Here is a 16,451-nt window from a genome sequence, read left to right as displayed (position 1 = left end):
TGAATGTCACAGATCTCTTCATATGATTATGAGAGTATTTAGGAGTTGTAGTTGTTCTTTGTCCCAGGCTTATCCCGTGCCATACAGGGACGAAGTTACCTTTTCTAAATTTCTTCTTCCAGGTGTTTCTGTCCTTAGATTCCTCTATTTTTTCTGTTTACTTGTCCCACCATCTCAAATTCGTCTTTTCTTGCTTTCTTCTACCATGTATCACCAAGTTTTTGGGTCGTTTCCCAACATATTCCTCTTACCGTCGCTGCACTTCAATATACAATCGTAGTCGCCTTCCCAGAATGTTCTTCCCTGACAGTTCTTCTAATGTGTTCTTTTCTTATTTTATTCTCTCTGGTGACCTCATGCGTCCACATTTCTAACACTTCAAACTTCTTTTCTTGGGCCTTAGTAGTAAGCCACGTTTCCGCACCGTAGCCAGACACCTTCCCGTTCAGTCTGCTGTTCACCTTCCTCCCAGAGAATACTCAACATTTGAACCAGCCAGGGTCGGTGGTTGTAGACTAAGCTTCTGCCTACAAGTGGCCACGACTGCTTCGTACTCGGACAGCTATGCACTCCAACTAACCAAGCGAACAGATGAGGGATGGCTAACACTCTGCCGTTGCACTACGCCTCTGTAATCGTGAGAGAGAAAGGGGGTGGTCCGCACCGTCGGCTGTCCCGGGAATTGTTTTTCCGTGGTTTTCCAGTCTTGTGCACCGAGGCGAATGCCGAGATAGTTCCTAGTATAGGCCACGGCTGCCAATCCCCTCACCTTATCCGAGCATCTTCTTCACAGTAACAAATCTCCTGGCATGAGAGACGGTGTCATCGTCTAAAAGGCCCGCCTCACGGTTCAGGGCAGGAAAACAATTTCGTATTAGTGTTAGTACCAGGCATATTTTATCCCGCGTTGTAAGGGCAGTGTTAGGGATGTAAAAGAGGGTGCGTATAAGTCAGCGGCAGTCCTAAATGCGAATATATATATAATGCACCTGTCCAGGCCTCCAGTGCATAATGATTTATTGTAATTCTCAAATGCGATGGCTGAATGGATTATATTTGATGAGACCTTCGGAAATGACCGCGGCATCGAAGTACCATCACCCCTACTTGAGTAACATGCGCGGCTGAGCTCGAGAGCATACGGGTCAATGGTAAGTTCGGAAATTGGGCACTAAACTAATTACCTCTAAAGTTGGGGAATCTTAATTACGAGAGGAATACGACTACACTACTGAGAAGAATGATTCTATATTCTTACAAAACAAGCTTTAATGAACTAGGAAAGCACAGGTTAAAAATCTATGCGAAGATATGCCATGAAATTTACACATACGTGAAGATATACCTTTGATTTATGTTAAGTGGTTGAATGTCTTTCAGTTTATTTCTGAGTTGCATTTATAACTCTATAACTCTAAAATGTCCAAAGGGCGTCCCCTCTCGGACTACTTAACACTCGAAGACACTCATTATTTAACGCACTGTAACACTTTAAACACATAAACTAAGGCATATCCCGCGATGGTTCATTATTCAACATCATGATTTATATATTCCAAATCATGAATTATGATGCCCTAATATCACGTCGACTGAGGTATATAACAGAGCTATCCTGAGCGCATTTCAAGACACATGAAAGTCGGATCACAGCAATTCCTTAGCAAACCTAGCTGATTAGATTATTAAGTATTAAATCATACACGAGCTTGTTTCATCGGGATATCACTAATCACTATTTGACAAGATATTATTTCAAAACAACGTTGCTTCCTGTAGAACAACACATGTAGTGAAGCAACCACCAACACAATATACAACATAATTATTAACACTCACTGAAGGGAAAGACATGAAACAATACACTTCATATTCACAAGACGAATAATAGATGGCATGGTACATCTACGGTCACCAACAGTGAGCATAGCCCTCACTGCTGCCTGGGGGGGGACCCAAACACCTCTGACAAGCGGGGCGTATCACCTGCAATCCCTATGTCGATTTAATTACAAACAAGGAATGGGAGGAATTCTCTCATCTAATGATGAATTCTTGAATCTACACGACGGTGATAATCTCTGAATTGTTACATGTAATCGTTCTATCGTAGGAAGGAAGAGTGAGCAGCCTGCATTACAGTCCCGAGAAGTGGTAGGCAAATCTTCGCTCAGACACTTTTGCCTCGTCAGCAAGTCATAAATGCATCAGGTGGGCAGGCTAATGGCCGGCTAATGGCTGCCTTTCACTCTCGTTCCCCACGCATAACTGAGCAGTACCCGCTCCTATTATTATTATTATTATTATTATTATTATTATTATTATCATTATTGTCATCATCGGAGAAAATTATTTCGCTTCTTTAATTCACCGGATGCTATCAGCATCGATATCATATTCTGGCGCTTAACTAGCCTCATTTATCATCTTGTTGGTGCGGCATTCCACACCGCACTTAACACACAATCATTTGGGGTAATTTACATTGTATCTACCATCGCAAAAGTCAGGAAAATATCCTGCGAGGCAAGCTCCGCTCTCCTTCCGGTATCTCGAACACATGCATGATTAAATCACTCGCGATCTAAATAACACGTGATTATACCCCGCTGTCGTATTTCCATCATCTGGTACAGCAGTCTTAAAATACAGGTTGGAGGGATTTCCTGCCTTAAGTGTGAAGTACAGAATAAATAACCTGAGAACTTTTTGACGACTCATATTGACTTATGAACTGATGATGGCTGGAAATATTCTAATGAATATTAACCCATTACGTCACTTCACACATAGGGTCTTATGAATACATCATGCACAACTTGTCCCATATTTGAATGAAATAAATGGTTATCCAAACCATGAAGAAAAAATCTCTGTAAAAATGCAATAAGCAAAATTACTACCATCCCCTTGATACAGCGTAACGATTATCTGTATTCTGAAGTATTTACATCCAAAGTTACTTATTTACAGTTACATATGTGATCGCCACTTTCATACAAAAAGATTTGAAATGTACTCATCACTTCAGCATTGCGACCAGATGTTTTTTTTGCTAGGGGCTTTACGTCGCACCGACACAGATAGGTCTTATGGCGACGATGGGGTAGGAAAGGCCTAGGAGTTGGAAGGAAGCGGCCGTGGCCTTAATTAAGGTACAGCCCCAGCATTTGCCTGGTGTGAAAATGGGAAAGCACTGAAAACCATCTTCAGGGCTGCCGATAGTTGGATTCGAACCTACTATCTCCCGGATGCAAGCTCACAGCCGCGCGCCTCTACGCGCACGGCCAACTCCCCCGGTGCGATCAGCTGTCATCAGGCAGGTACACCCATGGGTTTGGGCTGACATCGTGATGGCTTCAATGGTGTGGAGTCATAGGTTCGTCCGCTGGTGGATCACCTGCATGTTGACTATATCCTCGTTCAGCATCGGAAGATCTGGAATTTTTCCTCTCAAATTGTTCTCAAGCTCCTCCCGGTCCCACGATCTCGCTGGTTCAAATATGCAAACGTGGAAAATTGATTTGTTATAAATGCGTTAGTTTATGTCACACATTATAACTCGTTACGACTAGAGGTACTCATGGACTCGAGTGCACTGATTTTGTCCTGTAGCCGGCTACCGACACCTCTTATTTGCATATCTCACTTGTTCACAGCTATCTAGGCCCCGAAGATACGCACGTTCATCTGATCACAGTCACTGGATACACAATGTTTAATGATCTCACCACTGTACGTTTTAGTTGTTTTAAGTCGGCCTAATTCACGGCAATGGCTAATGGTAAAACAGGATACTCACTGCATTTAAGGTTACCTAGCAGACGCTGCCCGTTCTAATGATACTATAGGTAAGCCGCTCATTCTTTCTTCAGGCTTACTCCCTGAATAATACTGTCTCCTATGTAATTTTCCTCTCTTATCTGACTTGTGTGCTCAGTAACATTAAGTGCGTATTATAATACGCTCAAACCCCACTCACATCAATCATTTACGGGGTTTCGCTTCTAGCATTTCACTTCACAAGAGTAACTGAAATCACATTTTCGTGCCATTTCGACACGTTATCTGCACAGATATATACTTCTACCGTATTTATAAATTCACTAACGGCTAATTATGAACACAGCGAACATTTTAATCAATTTAGTGAGATTATGGTTGATTTCACAACAAATCACAACTAACTACAGCATCACAACTGCACACTGCATAGACACTGAATCACAACTGAAAGAATACCGTAGAAAGCGATCGACTGCAAAAGACTACCATACTCGGTCTCAAAGCTCTCTCTTTTTATACAGGACCGACCTAGCGCACGAAGTAGGGGCAGGCCACGCCCATTTCCCAAACATCGCTCCACTAATAAGGGGTTCTCGATATTGGTGAAGGTATCAAAATAAAGCTAGAATATTCTTCTTTTTTAAGATCGATTTTCATTATGATCGCCTCGTAGGTTTGTCTTCAAAGCGTCATCAGATATTTTCCAGTGGGTGCTGATAAGCCGTGGGGGATCCTAGACTTCCCTCTCACTGTCAGAACTCAACATCTGTTTCCAATTTGGCTGCACCTTCGTACACTGCGTAATTACAGTTATTCTAATTATGTAAGATAATTCTTAGCATTATAATTAGACATAAAATTTCCTGGTTCCTATAAATCCTGAATCATAAATATCCATCACGTACTTGAGAACTTCGGTTATTATTATTATTGTTATTAAAACAACTGAAGACTCTGTGTTTGTACCAGTAGATCTGCAGGGAAACTTGCGTAAATATAGTGTTTCATGGTTTGAGACGGCTTCTTAAGTCTTACCTGGCAAACTAAATCCTTGGTCACATGCAGCGTGCCTAGCCTGTTCTCTTTCTCATAGAAAGATTGCGCTTTTCACGTACAAGTGAGCGCAAGCCCTCCTTTTCCTAATTACGCGCACTGAGACCTTCGCTCGCGAACTAGCAGAGTGCCACTCGTGTCCCGGAACAGGTAAACTATGCTGGTTTGGACAATCTTTGCCCTAGATCGCGTGGAAAATGGCATATTCTCTTTTCAGGGTATCACGACTTACTCGTTACGATGTCTTGAACGGTTACAATATATATACTGATTATTGGGAAAACATTATTTCCTTTATATAGAAATTGTGTAAGGGGTACTTTATACACTGGTGGAAAAATATCCAAACACCATGAAATAAGGGATGTAGAATTCGGTAATTTGTCAATGTATTTGCAGAGGTAACATATTTGATTGATTAAAGGTACAAGACTACAGGTTAATACCCACACGAGAAGAGCCATCTCAAATGTGCCATGCTGGCCCATTAATAACCGATGTAATCGCCCGAATGTTGAATGCAGGCACCGTAAACGTGCATGCACTGTGTCGTACAGCTGCCGGATGTCAGCTTCTGGGATGGAATTCCATGCCTGCTGCACTTGGTCGATCAATACAGGAACGGTTAATGCCGGTTGTGGATGACACACTGGAGTTCTCGTCCAATGATGTCCCATACTGGTAAGTGTTCGATTGGGGGATCGAGCAGGCCAAGGCATCATGTCGACACTCTGTAGAGAAAATTGGGTTACGACAGCGGCATGGGGGTGTGTATTATCCTGTTGGAACACACCCCGGGAACGCTGTTCATGAATGGCAGCACAACAGGTCGAATCACCAGACAGGCGCAGATGATACTACGAGCGCTCCTCTTGGAGATAAAGAAGCCAGATAATTTCTACGGCAAAACCTAGATGGCAAAGGCCGACTGCAGTTTCAGGCTGATGTTTTGTTTGGGCCCATGATTTCTTTCAGACTTTAGCCCCTTGGAAATAAAACTTAAAATATATTTTTTGGTGGCGAGGTTAGTATTGGATAATATATGTTTTCAAATGTTTACACACATAGGTAGCTATGATATCCTGTCCATATGATGTTCTTCGGAATGACAGCTAGAAATGCCACACTTCCAGATTTTCTTGCTAGAGAATTCGTACCGGCACAAAGTTGGAGATCGAATATGTTTTTCTCTATATGTTCCAGAAGCAGTATACACTGCTGATGTGCGCAGCTCGCAACAACCAGTTAGAGGTGCTCAACTTCCTCCTCGACACCCTCGAGGATATTAATCTGGACGCCACGGACGCTGATCACCAGACGGCTCTATTCCATGCGGCGCATGCTGGGCACACGGACGTTGTAAAAAGACTCATTCAGGCAAGAGCCAAGATCGACGTCAGAAACAAGGTATGTTGTTTTCAGGTTCTAATTTTTCTCTATTAGATGCGAAGCTTTCGCGGTTTGTTGACCGGGCGAGTTGGCCGTGCGGTTAGAGGCATGCAACTGTGAGCTTGCATCCGTGAGATAGTGGGTTTAAATCCCACTTTCGGCAGTCTTGAAGATTTTTCCCATGGTTTCCCATTTTCACACCTTAATTAAGGCCACGGCCGCTTCCTTCTAAACCCTAAGCCTTTCCTATCTCATCATCGTCGTAAGTCCTATCTGTGTCGGTGCGACGCAAAGCCTCTAGCAAAAAAGCGGTTTGTTGAATTATTTACGTCTTGTTATGGTTTTAACAGTGCAGTTTTATTTACCTTGTCCTGACTGACAGAGGTTGGACTTCGTAGGAGGTTGGAATTTTGGTTGGTTACTTGATTGGATTGTTCCCGATCGGATGGAACGAGCTAGTCAGGAAGCTCCAACTAGGTGAGGAAAAGAGTAAGGATAAGAAGATGCTGCGCTCTCTTGGCGAATGTTTAACAGTATTGAGAAGACTGAAGTTATGTCCAAAATGTACAGAGAAGTGAGACTCTAGGAGTGACTGAGTCTTTAGTAGAAATCGTCTTCACGACTCTAAGTTCTCCACGTCTAATACGATGAAAAGCTTTTCATTATTATTGTACCGGGCGGTACACCTCTAGGACGCAAGTTCAAATCTTGCGCCAATTGAAACTTCTCTACTGGAGAAACCCAAAACTTTAACAACTGAACTAACTCTACGGTTTATCAGAAGATGTCACTGAGTGTTTTTGATTTGCTTTTGTTTCTCATTGATCAAGAAGTGTGGACATTCTCTAACATATGTCTCTACCAAAAACTGTGATAACACACTCTGGTGTAAAGGAATGAACCTCCTTGGAGAAATGTTGTATTCATAAGTTTTGTCTTTACTAAATTTTGTTCTGTGGTTTGTGGGTTGGCAATATTAATCCTTTCCTTCCGCCTGTTTTGAATTTAGCCAATCAGTAATTTCTGTAATTAATTTTCCTCCAATCATAGATTTCTTCTTCGAATTTCCATGTGTAACTCTTAGTCTACCAATAAAAATTGAGTGGGTGTGTCTACTCAGTCTTAAAAGGTCTCGAATTTTCCACGAGGGTATAAAAACTGCTGATTTTCTTGTGTCTGGGCCACTCTTATAACATCTTTCTCAGTGTGTGAATATGTAGCAGGGGCGGGAAGCGCCTCGTTCTTCAGACAGCAGTTCTTCAACAAGGTAATGGCCTTTTAATATCTGTATTTCTTGCTAGCTCAGCAGTTTAACTCTCGGGGAGGGTTCGAAACCTTTCATATGTAAACTATTAAACATGTAAACCCTTTTCCTGGTAAACTTCAGTTTTTTGAACTTTAATTCATGGATAGAGAGTGCCTCACCCTCTCGAGCTCCCCTTCATTTGAAATTGAGGTGACTACGTTTTCATAACCGTTTCTTCTCTTCCTTAATGTATTAAAGTTTCTCATACGAGTCACCTCCCTAGCTTGGGATTAGCCCCTGTATTATCGGCCTAGCGCCACATAGCTTTTAAAAAAACTTTAGTGTAGGAGTGCAAGTACTCGCCTCCATTCAATTTTGCATTTTGGGCCATTTATTTAAATCGTTTTGTTTTTCTTGGTGAGAAGGCCCAGTAGATTGGTACGAGGTACCCCTGTGCCATTATTAGTATGCCTTGAGGGCAGTTAGTGTCAAGTCAGTTTATGGCCTCTTAAATAGGCTTGAAAAATTGAGAGCGGGTCAGCTCTTTCTTGTGTGTGAAAGGTGCATCTGGGAGGCTTGAGGTTAAACGTTGGGAGCAAGTGCTCCATGCAATTAGGGGTTTTCTGCCCTTTGGTAATTTGTGGTTGTGAGCTGAGAGCTCAGAAATTGTATTTGGGGCTCGAAGCCCAGATCTTGTAATAATCCCCTAACACTTGTGATTTCTTTGTACCTGATTTTGGCTTGTTGTTGACTTGTTACTTGTTGAGTTTTGAAAGTATATATGAAAATTGTTAAGTTTTGAAAAATATAACCTTAATTGAAATTTTAATTCATCTTTCGGACTTGTAGTTAGACCCATTCCAGCCCGCACCTTCTTTCACCTCTGCTCTTCCACAGATACCTTGGAAAAATTATTATTATTATTATTATTATTATTATTATTATTATTATTATTATTATTATTATTATTATTATTATTTGCGCAATCTCTTTGCCTAGTGAGAGAAACTCGTCTTTCGCCTGCTCCAGCCAATTTCTAACAGAAGCCCCCAGAAGAGGGCTGACTAAGGTTATATAGATCTCCATGCCCCACCCAATATTCTCATAGCTTATGGAAATGATCTATGATGTCGTGCCATAGAACATTCTACCGTGCCACGGGCTCCACCAATCAGAGGTCTGAAAACCCTTCTTATACCGTATTACACATACAAAGAATCCCATCCCCTTACGCTGGTTAACTGTACTATATCAGGTCATAGGAGTCCCTCCTACATCCCTATGCGTCGATTCTCGGAGGAAGCCGTCATCCTGAGTTCGTATCTCGGGAGACGTTTACGACAACCTTACGTACAGTTTGCCGAACTTTCGAATACATTGCAGTATACTTTGTCATGGAGACTGCGAAATAGCCCTACTCGATCCGAGATAATCAGCCTCCCAGGAAGCTAAAATAAACTATGGTGTTGTTCTTGTGCCTTGCCTCTAAATATCCTGCAATAAGCTACAGAAGTTAAGAAACAATATGAATTTAGAGGAAGGCTACAAAGTCAGCAATTCTTGAATGCCTCTTATACGTGAAAGATTATAACATGCAGGTCAGAGCTTAAAAATACAGGACAAACCTTCAAGGTCCATAAGAGCAACGGTAACTCCCCACATGAGCTTATCAGTCTGTGGGGGAGGAGGCGGTAGTTCCTGCAGTTACCTGCGGCAAGGAAGTATATTGAAGCTCATCCGAGAATGTCGCAGTCCTGCACACCTATTCTCGTATCCCTTTCAATTATTGCTTGATCGCGCAGCGCGAGGTTCTTCAAATTCAAAGGTAATACCTTTCATCGGGCAGTATAACATTTTAGCGTCATAAAATTCGGCGTACCGGGCGAGTTGGCCGTGCGCGTAGAGGCGCGTGGCTGTGAGCTTGCATCCGGGAGATAGTAGGTTCGAATCCCACTATCGGCAGCCCTGAAGATAGTTTTCCGTGGTTTCCCATTTTCACACCAGGCAAATGCTGGGGCTGTACCTTAATTAAGGCCACAGCCGCTTCCTTCCAACTCCTAGGCCTTTCATATCCCATCGTCGCCATAAGACCTACCTGTGTCGGTGCGACGTAAAGCCCCTAGCAAAAAAAAATCGGCGTGTTTGTGAACTCATTATCCTGGCAAATACTCAAGTTCGTCTATTTTAATGCCTACTGAAATGTTCACTCTTGAACAAAGAACTTTTATATTCGACCCGTATGTAAAACCAACTCGTGTGGGGAGATGTGTGAAGTTATAGGAATAATCCTCACACTGTAGAGGAACTGCAGTGTAATATTACAGCATAAAGTAGGGTCATAGAAAAACTCATGCTTGTGAATGGCAATTTCATCAAAATATATCGGAAATATGTTGTCGTAGACGAAGATAACCTTTAGCTTTACCTTTAGCAAGGTTGTTACATAGAAACTGAACACTAAAGCATACTACTAAAAGATCGAGCGAAAGGTTTTTTCTTCTTTCTTTTTAAAAGGCTATTTGTTCGGAGCGTCGACCCGTGTGGATCTTTTGCCCCTACTGTTACCATATTGTATGAACCTGCGTGTAATTTGAATGGCGGTAGTGTGGAATGTCGTGTATGAGGAAACGAAGATTAAGGACGTCACAAACACCCAGTCCCCAAGGCAGAGATATTAATTATTACAATCAAAAACCCCCGACTCGGCCGGAATCGAACCCGGGACCGCCGGGTGACAGGTGGACGCGTTGCCTCCAACACCGCGGGGCCGGACGAGCGAGAGGTTACAAATAGAAAATCTCTGATATTTTCACGCTGTCACCGGCAGCACATTCAAGCGTTGTTCCGTCTCAAGGCCGAGCTAACCACTCTGTATTAGGAAATGAGAACAACACCCTTAACAATATTCCTTTCTACAATACAGTTCCTTTAGATGGTTGAAATATCTCCTATTAATACGATTTCTTATAATGAACTAAAATTTGCGAATTTCTTACAAAGGTACAGTGTATTCTTATCTGTAAATATGTTCAGAGACAACGAAAAAATCCGTTCAATAATCACTGATGATGATAAAATAGAAGAAACTTAAAATGCAGAAATGAACCAACCATGCAACTTAATACAACTTTAAAATTTTTCAGTCTGTCGATACACTAATTACAACACTTAGAACACTACAAAATACTTCTGAAATACATTCTTAGAACACTACAACATACATGTAGGCAAGGTAAGGTAAGGGTGTGTTCTGCCCGAAGGCAGGTCCGAACCTCCGCAGAGGTGTGCCTGAGCCGGAGTTTACGTACGGTAGAGTGGCCAGTTCCTTTCCGCTCCTCCATTCCCTTACCCCCCCCCCCCCCAACAACAGCGCGTGGCAAACTATCCAAATCTTGACTACGCCCAATGTTGCTTAACTTCGGAGATCTCAGGGGATCCGGTGTTTCAACACGGCTACAGGCGTTGGCACATACATGTAAAGGAAGAAATAAAATGTTATAAACATTACAGCATGACATTTCAAAAATTTTCTTTCGGTAAAGAATCATCACAAAATCCATGTTATGTGATGTGACATGAGGCAATGTGAGAATTACACAGCCAATGCGGTTAGTGCTGAATATATTTTAGCATGCATTTCACTTTAAAGTGCCGGCCCCACAGTGTAGGGGTAGCGTGCCCGGAGGCTCCGGGTTCGATTGCCAGCCAGGTCTGGATTTTTGACCTGGATCTGAAGGCTGGTTCAAGGTCCACTAAGCCTACGTGATTACAATTGAGGAGCTATCTGACGGTGAGATGGCGGCCACTATCTAGGAAGCCAAGAATAACGGCCGAGAGGATTCGTCGTGCTGACCACACGACACCTAATAATTTGCAGGCCTTCAGGCTGAGCAGCGGTCGCTTGGTAGGCCATGGCCTTTCAAGGCTTTTGTGCCATGGGAGTGATTTAAAAGACCAGCAATGATATCAAAAATCACGTAAGTTACTATATAATTGGAAGAGCTGTAGGACAGTAGAGCCCTTTGTATCTCTTCACGAAACATGCTTTACTGATTGTGTTGATATATCACCCTTCAGATTTGATTTCAAAATACGTAATATACTTCGAACATAAAATTTAGAAGTGTAAGCGTGAGTAAAATTAGCTACAGATTTCGTAGTACATTGTTTTAAATATGAGATATATGAAAGTAAGCTCACCGCACATTAAAAAAAAATCAGTTAATACCTTGTAACTCCACCTCTAGACTCGACAACCGCCTGGATTCGATTAGGAAGCGATTCCGCAAGGTTGCGCCGATACGTCATATCGAGGTTACGCCACTCGCTGAGGATTTCATCGCGCAGGTCCACCAAATTGCGGGGATGCTGATGTCGGCGTTTTACCCGCTGTTCCAACATGTTCCACAGGTTTTCAATGGGGTTCAAATCAGGTGATATTGCAGTCCAGTTGAGATATAATAGGACGGGGGAATGTCCATATGCGTCCAGCCCGGTGAACTTTGCTGTTATCGGGGTATCAATAGCACACTCATCATGCAGATGTTGACTGAAAGGCAACACCTGATCATCCAGAATGTTAAATAAACATGCTGGTTCATATTAGTTGTCACTTCAGTGAGCGGGTCCAATCCATGATACGAAAAACACCCTGAAAACATCACAGACCCAACTCCGGCTTGAACCCGAACTTACGCACATCTAGGATGAAATGCTTCATTTGGCCTTCGGTGCACTCGATGACGTGTGTCATTGAAATACGGGCAAAACTTGATTCGTCAGACCACATTATGTTCCACCAACCAGCTACTGTCCACGTTCGATGATTTATAGCGCATTTAAGACGCGCACCTTTATGAGCCTGTGTGAGCAATGGCCTCTTGGGAGGTGACCGAATCCAAATGTTCATTGCAATGCAGTTCCCGTCGCAATGTTCTCTCACTAGAAGGTTGGGATGGACCTTCATTCACTGACTGCAGAAATCTTGTCGGGTTTGGAAGAGATTTTGATTAACAAACCATGAAACGCGTCTCCGGTCCCTCTCAGACAGGATCTTTTCTCGACCACAATTCTGACGTCGTGTTACCAGGCCAGTCCGCTGCGAAACACCAACAAATTCAGCAACTTCACGCACCGTTATCGTAATAGGCATGACCAAATGGGATTGCCTCTTTTTGCAACTCTGTCACATCCTTGTTGACGTATACTGTCCGCTTGAAAGATCAATGTCTCACTGATCGCCACTGCTCACGTAAAGACAGTGCACGGCTGGTTAAGTACGGGACTTCTTCGCTGCGCCATCTGTTCAGGCTTAATTATCCATCTGTGCGTGGCACTATAGTAACTTTTTTGTCCGGTGAGTTTATCTAGGTCTATAATATTGAAGTCTTATAGTTAGACCTTCTGTGACACCATGTTTGTTTGTAGCAAGGCTGGACACCTCTACACGCTGCAGCCGAGAAGGGCCACGTCGATATGTTGGATCTCCTTCTCAGACATAACGTGGATATGAGTGCGAGGGACGAGGATGGTAACAGCGCTCTGCATACCGCCACCGAGAACCAGCAGACCACGATAGTCCAGCTACTACTACAGCGCGGTCACTCGACTGATCCTGCTAACAAGGTACGTAATCTACAATAAGTACGAACTGGTTCAGTTATAACTGGGATTTATATTTTCAGAAAATTATTTACTTGAAACTTGATTCACTCTATTATCTTGGTTATTAGACTTAGACTGGTTTGATGTAGCCCTCCGTGTCTCCTTCCCCTGTGCAAAATTTTTCATTACTACATAACTTATACACTGTAAGTATACACTAATCTGTTTGTCACGTTCATGCCTCTACTGCTCTCATGCTAACACTCCTCTCATTATCTAACTGAACAAACCCTGGGTTTCCCACGATGTAATCTAAAACCCATCCCTTATTCTTGCCAAATTTCGCCTAAGCGTTATTCCTTCACAAACTGCATTCAATATATCTTGATTTATGATTCGCTCCACCCATTGCGCCTACAGAATTCCTCTTTAATACCATCGTTTTAAAACTTCTGTTCTCATTCTTCTCTTTCTAGACAAGTCATTTTCACTTTTTGTCACTTCTGTGCATATCGCGTTACTTACAAAATTTTTCAAGGATTTATTTCTAAAATTCACATCGAAATACAGTTCTAGAGCTTTGGATTCGTTTGTATGCCTTCCATTTAATTATTTACCTTAGGGGTACTGGGTCGTCGTCCCCTAACCTGTTGGTGATTACTGAATAGCCATACAACACTACAGTGTACATATCTGATGTTATCACTTTTAGGATGTCCGACTCGTTGGCTGAATGGTCAGCGTATTGGCCTTCGGTTCAGAGGGTCCCGGGTTCGATTCCCGGCCGGGTCTGGGATTTTAACCTTCATTGGTTAATTCCAATGTCCCGGGGGATGGGTGTTTGTGCTGTCCCCAACATCCCTGCATCTCGCACTCCACACATAACACTATCCTCCACCACAACACGCAGTTACCTACGCATGGCAGATGCCGCCCACCCTCATCGGAGGGTCTGCCTTACAAGGGCTACACTCGGCTAGAAATAGCCACACGAAATTACATTTTAAAAAATTTAGGATTATTGTATATTCAATTATGATATGGTAATTAATTTCAGAAAGGCTTCACCCCGCTTCACATTGCCTGCAGTCTTGGTAGCAGAGGGATCATTGACCTTCTAATTCAGCATAACAGCACTATAAACTGCCAGAGTGAGGTGAGAGAGCTACTCACTTAAAAGTAGAACTAACATTCATCGTTACCTGAAATTTCATCTATTATTCACTCTGTATATTAATATTTTTCTAGTTGCAATTGTATAAAGAACAGTCAAATGGAAACCGAACATCCACTTCAACGTGACCATGGAATTGTTTTATTCAAAAGAAATTACCCAAAGCGTTAATGCGTTTATCCCGCGGGAAGACGAGACGATCAATTCCAGTTTTGTAGAACGAGGTAGGTCGGACCTATTCTTGCACATCCTCGTCCGAATGAAACCCACGACTGTCTCTCTCAGGTCGTCGAAAGAGAGAACATCACAAGGTGAAAGTTCCGGGCTGCACGGAGGATGTTGAAGTGTTTCCCAACCAAACAGCTGAAGCGTAGCCTTCACGCATCGTCTTGCAGTGATGTGCGCACTTCTTGGAATCTCCTATGCCACTCGTGCAGACTCATCGTGGACATGCAATGTTCGCCATACACACCAGACAGACGACGCTGAGTTTCGCGTATTCCAGCACCCTCAGCTACCTGAAAACGAACCACACTTCTCTGCTCTTCTTTGCTTGCCTCCATTTCTACAGCTGGACGAACACAGTAGACCTTTCCGCCCACCAACAAAGACATAACCCAACAAATGCGTGCGTCTGTGAGTTGTCACTATGCAATACTCCTACCGCAACGATGAGAGTATCGATACGTAACAACAGTGTTGCCACCTTTCGCGCGGAATCAGTGTTATGGCGGGTGTTCGTTTTTCATTTGACTGCCTCTTATAGTTTCATTTGAGATCGCTTCTCCGTCATGGGTACCACTCCATGGCCTCTTGGTATCCTTGTCCATTAATATACCCACACCTCAACAATTCCATCCGTCGCCCTCGAGTCTTCCAGAGTATACAAATGTAGCTCCATCATGGGCTGCCAATTCCCCAAACTCACTCCATCTCACCTCACTGAAACCTAGAATGTTCAGGCCATAACATCTCATACATGCCACTGCCTGTCGTAGCCTTCCACTTTCCCGCAGAGTCCTCACATTCCATAACCCATTTTTCGTTAGCCTTTTCAAGCCAAAGTTCGTCATCTTTGGATCAGTCTGGTTTTTCATTGTCGATGTTTGTGTTTTAAGGTAATTTAAGGTTGTGCGAGTTATTGGCCCAGAGCACCCGAGCTTGTGTTGGAGCTGCCACCTACGCCTCCTAGCCTGCTGTTTTCTGTTCGGGTAGTCTCCCTTAGCCTTTGAATATCCCTCTTCACCACAAGGCAGTGGTTTTCCTCTTTATTTTACCCCAAGAGGAAGGGTTGCCCCCTCCGCCAACTTTGCCGTCCCAAAGGTCTCCTTCCCCGCCTTAGTTGCCGTTAAGGACTTCAACAGAGCCCCGTTAGCCGTTACTTTTCAGGGTTCCTGTAAGGCCTTCACAGCTACCGTAGCGGTCCTGGGGCAAACAAGGTCCCCGCTGTACTTTAGCCTTACAAGCTATCCCCTACTTCGTACCGTTGCCCGTCCCCTACGACGTGGACGAGGGGTTGGACTTATGGGGGAAAAGTTCGCTTACTGGTCGAGAAAAATATAGATAAGTACCGAGCGAGTTCGCCGCGCGGTTTGGATTGCGTAGCTGTGAGCTTACTGTATACTCTGGATATGGTGGACTCGAATTCCCAGCCCTGAAGATGGTTTTTCGTGTTTTCTCTTTTCCATGCCAGACAAATTCTGGGCCTGTACCTTAATTAAATCCACGGCCGCTCTCATCCCAACCCTATCACATTATTTCTATCCTTGCTTCGCCAGAAACCTTCGAACTACTATCAAAAAGAATATTTTCTAGGTAATAAAGGAAACAACTTTATGTATTTACAGCTTATAATGAGAACAAGGTGATATATTTCAAATATTGACCACAAAGTTATACTAATTAAAGAAACCTCTAAAATCCAATGTAAGTGACTGTGAAAATTATTAACTCGTGTACTCATCCCGAGGTTATTCAGACTTCTTCAGGCACACCCACAATAGAGGTGAGTTGAATGGATCATATTAACAACATAATAGCCCTCCTGGCAATCTCACAATTTTGACAGCACTTGGTTTGGAACCCAGGCGTCCGAGTACGGCAGCTAATAGTATGAATAGCTATTCTACCGAGATGTACTGTGACAAAAATCGCTTCATGGCTAGCGCAACATTTTCGCGCTACAGATGTGGTGTCTCC

At 43.1% G+C, this 16,451-nt stretch overlaps 1 protein-coding gene across 1 annotated transcript in view; it reads left to right on the top strand.

The window, feature by feature from the left end:
• LOC136863409 (ankyrin repeat and death domain-containing protein 1A-like) overlaps positions 1–16,451 on the top strand; it is a 164,648-nt gene that overhangs the window by 87,552 nt on the left and 60,645 nt on the right. Inside the window, exons 7-9 of the mRNA XM_068226438.1 lie at positions 6,043–6,246; positions 12,902–13,099; positions 14,136–14,234. Of these exons, the coding sequence (XP_068082539.1) occupies positions 6,043–6,246; positions 12,902–13,099; positions 14,136–14,234 (501 nt within the window). The remainder of the gene's footprint in view (positions 1–6,042; positions 6,247–12,901; positions 13,100–14,135; positions 14,235–16,451) is intronic.

The sequence above is a fragment of the Anabrus simplex genome, chromosome 1 (genome assembly GCF_040414725.1).
Source record: "Anabrus simplex isolate iqAnaSimp1 chromosome 1, ASM4041472v1, whole genome shotgun sequence".
NCBI lineage: Eukaryota > Metazoa > Arthropoda > Insecta > Orthoptera > Tettigoniidae > Anabrus > Anabrus simplex.
Note: the sequence above shows the minus strand (reverse complement) of the source record. Positions and strands in the feature narration are given on the sequence as shown.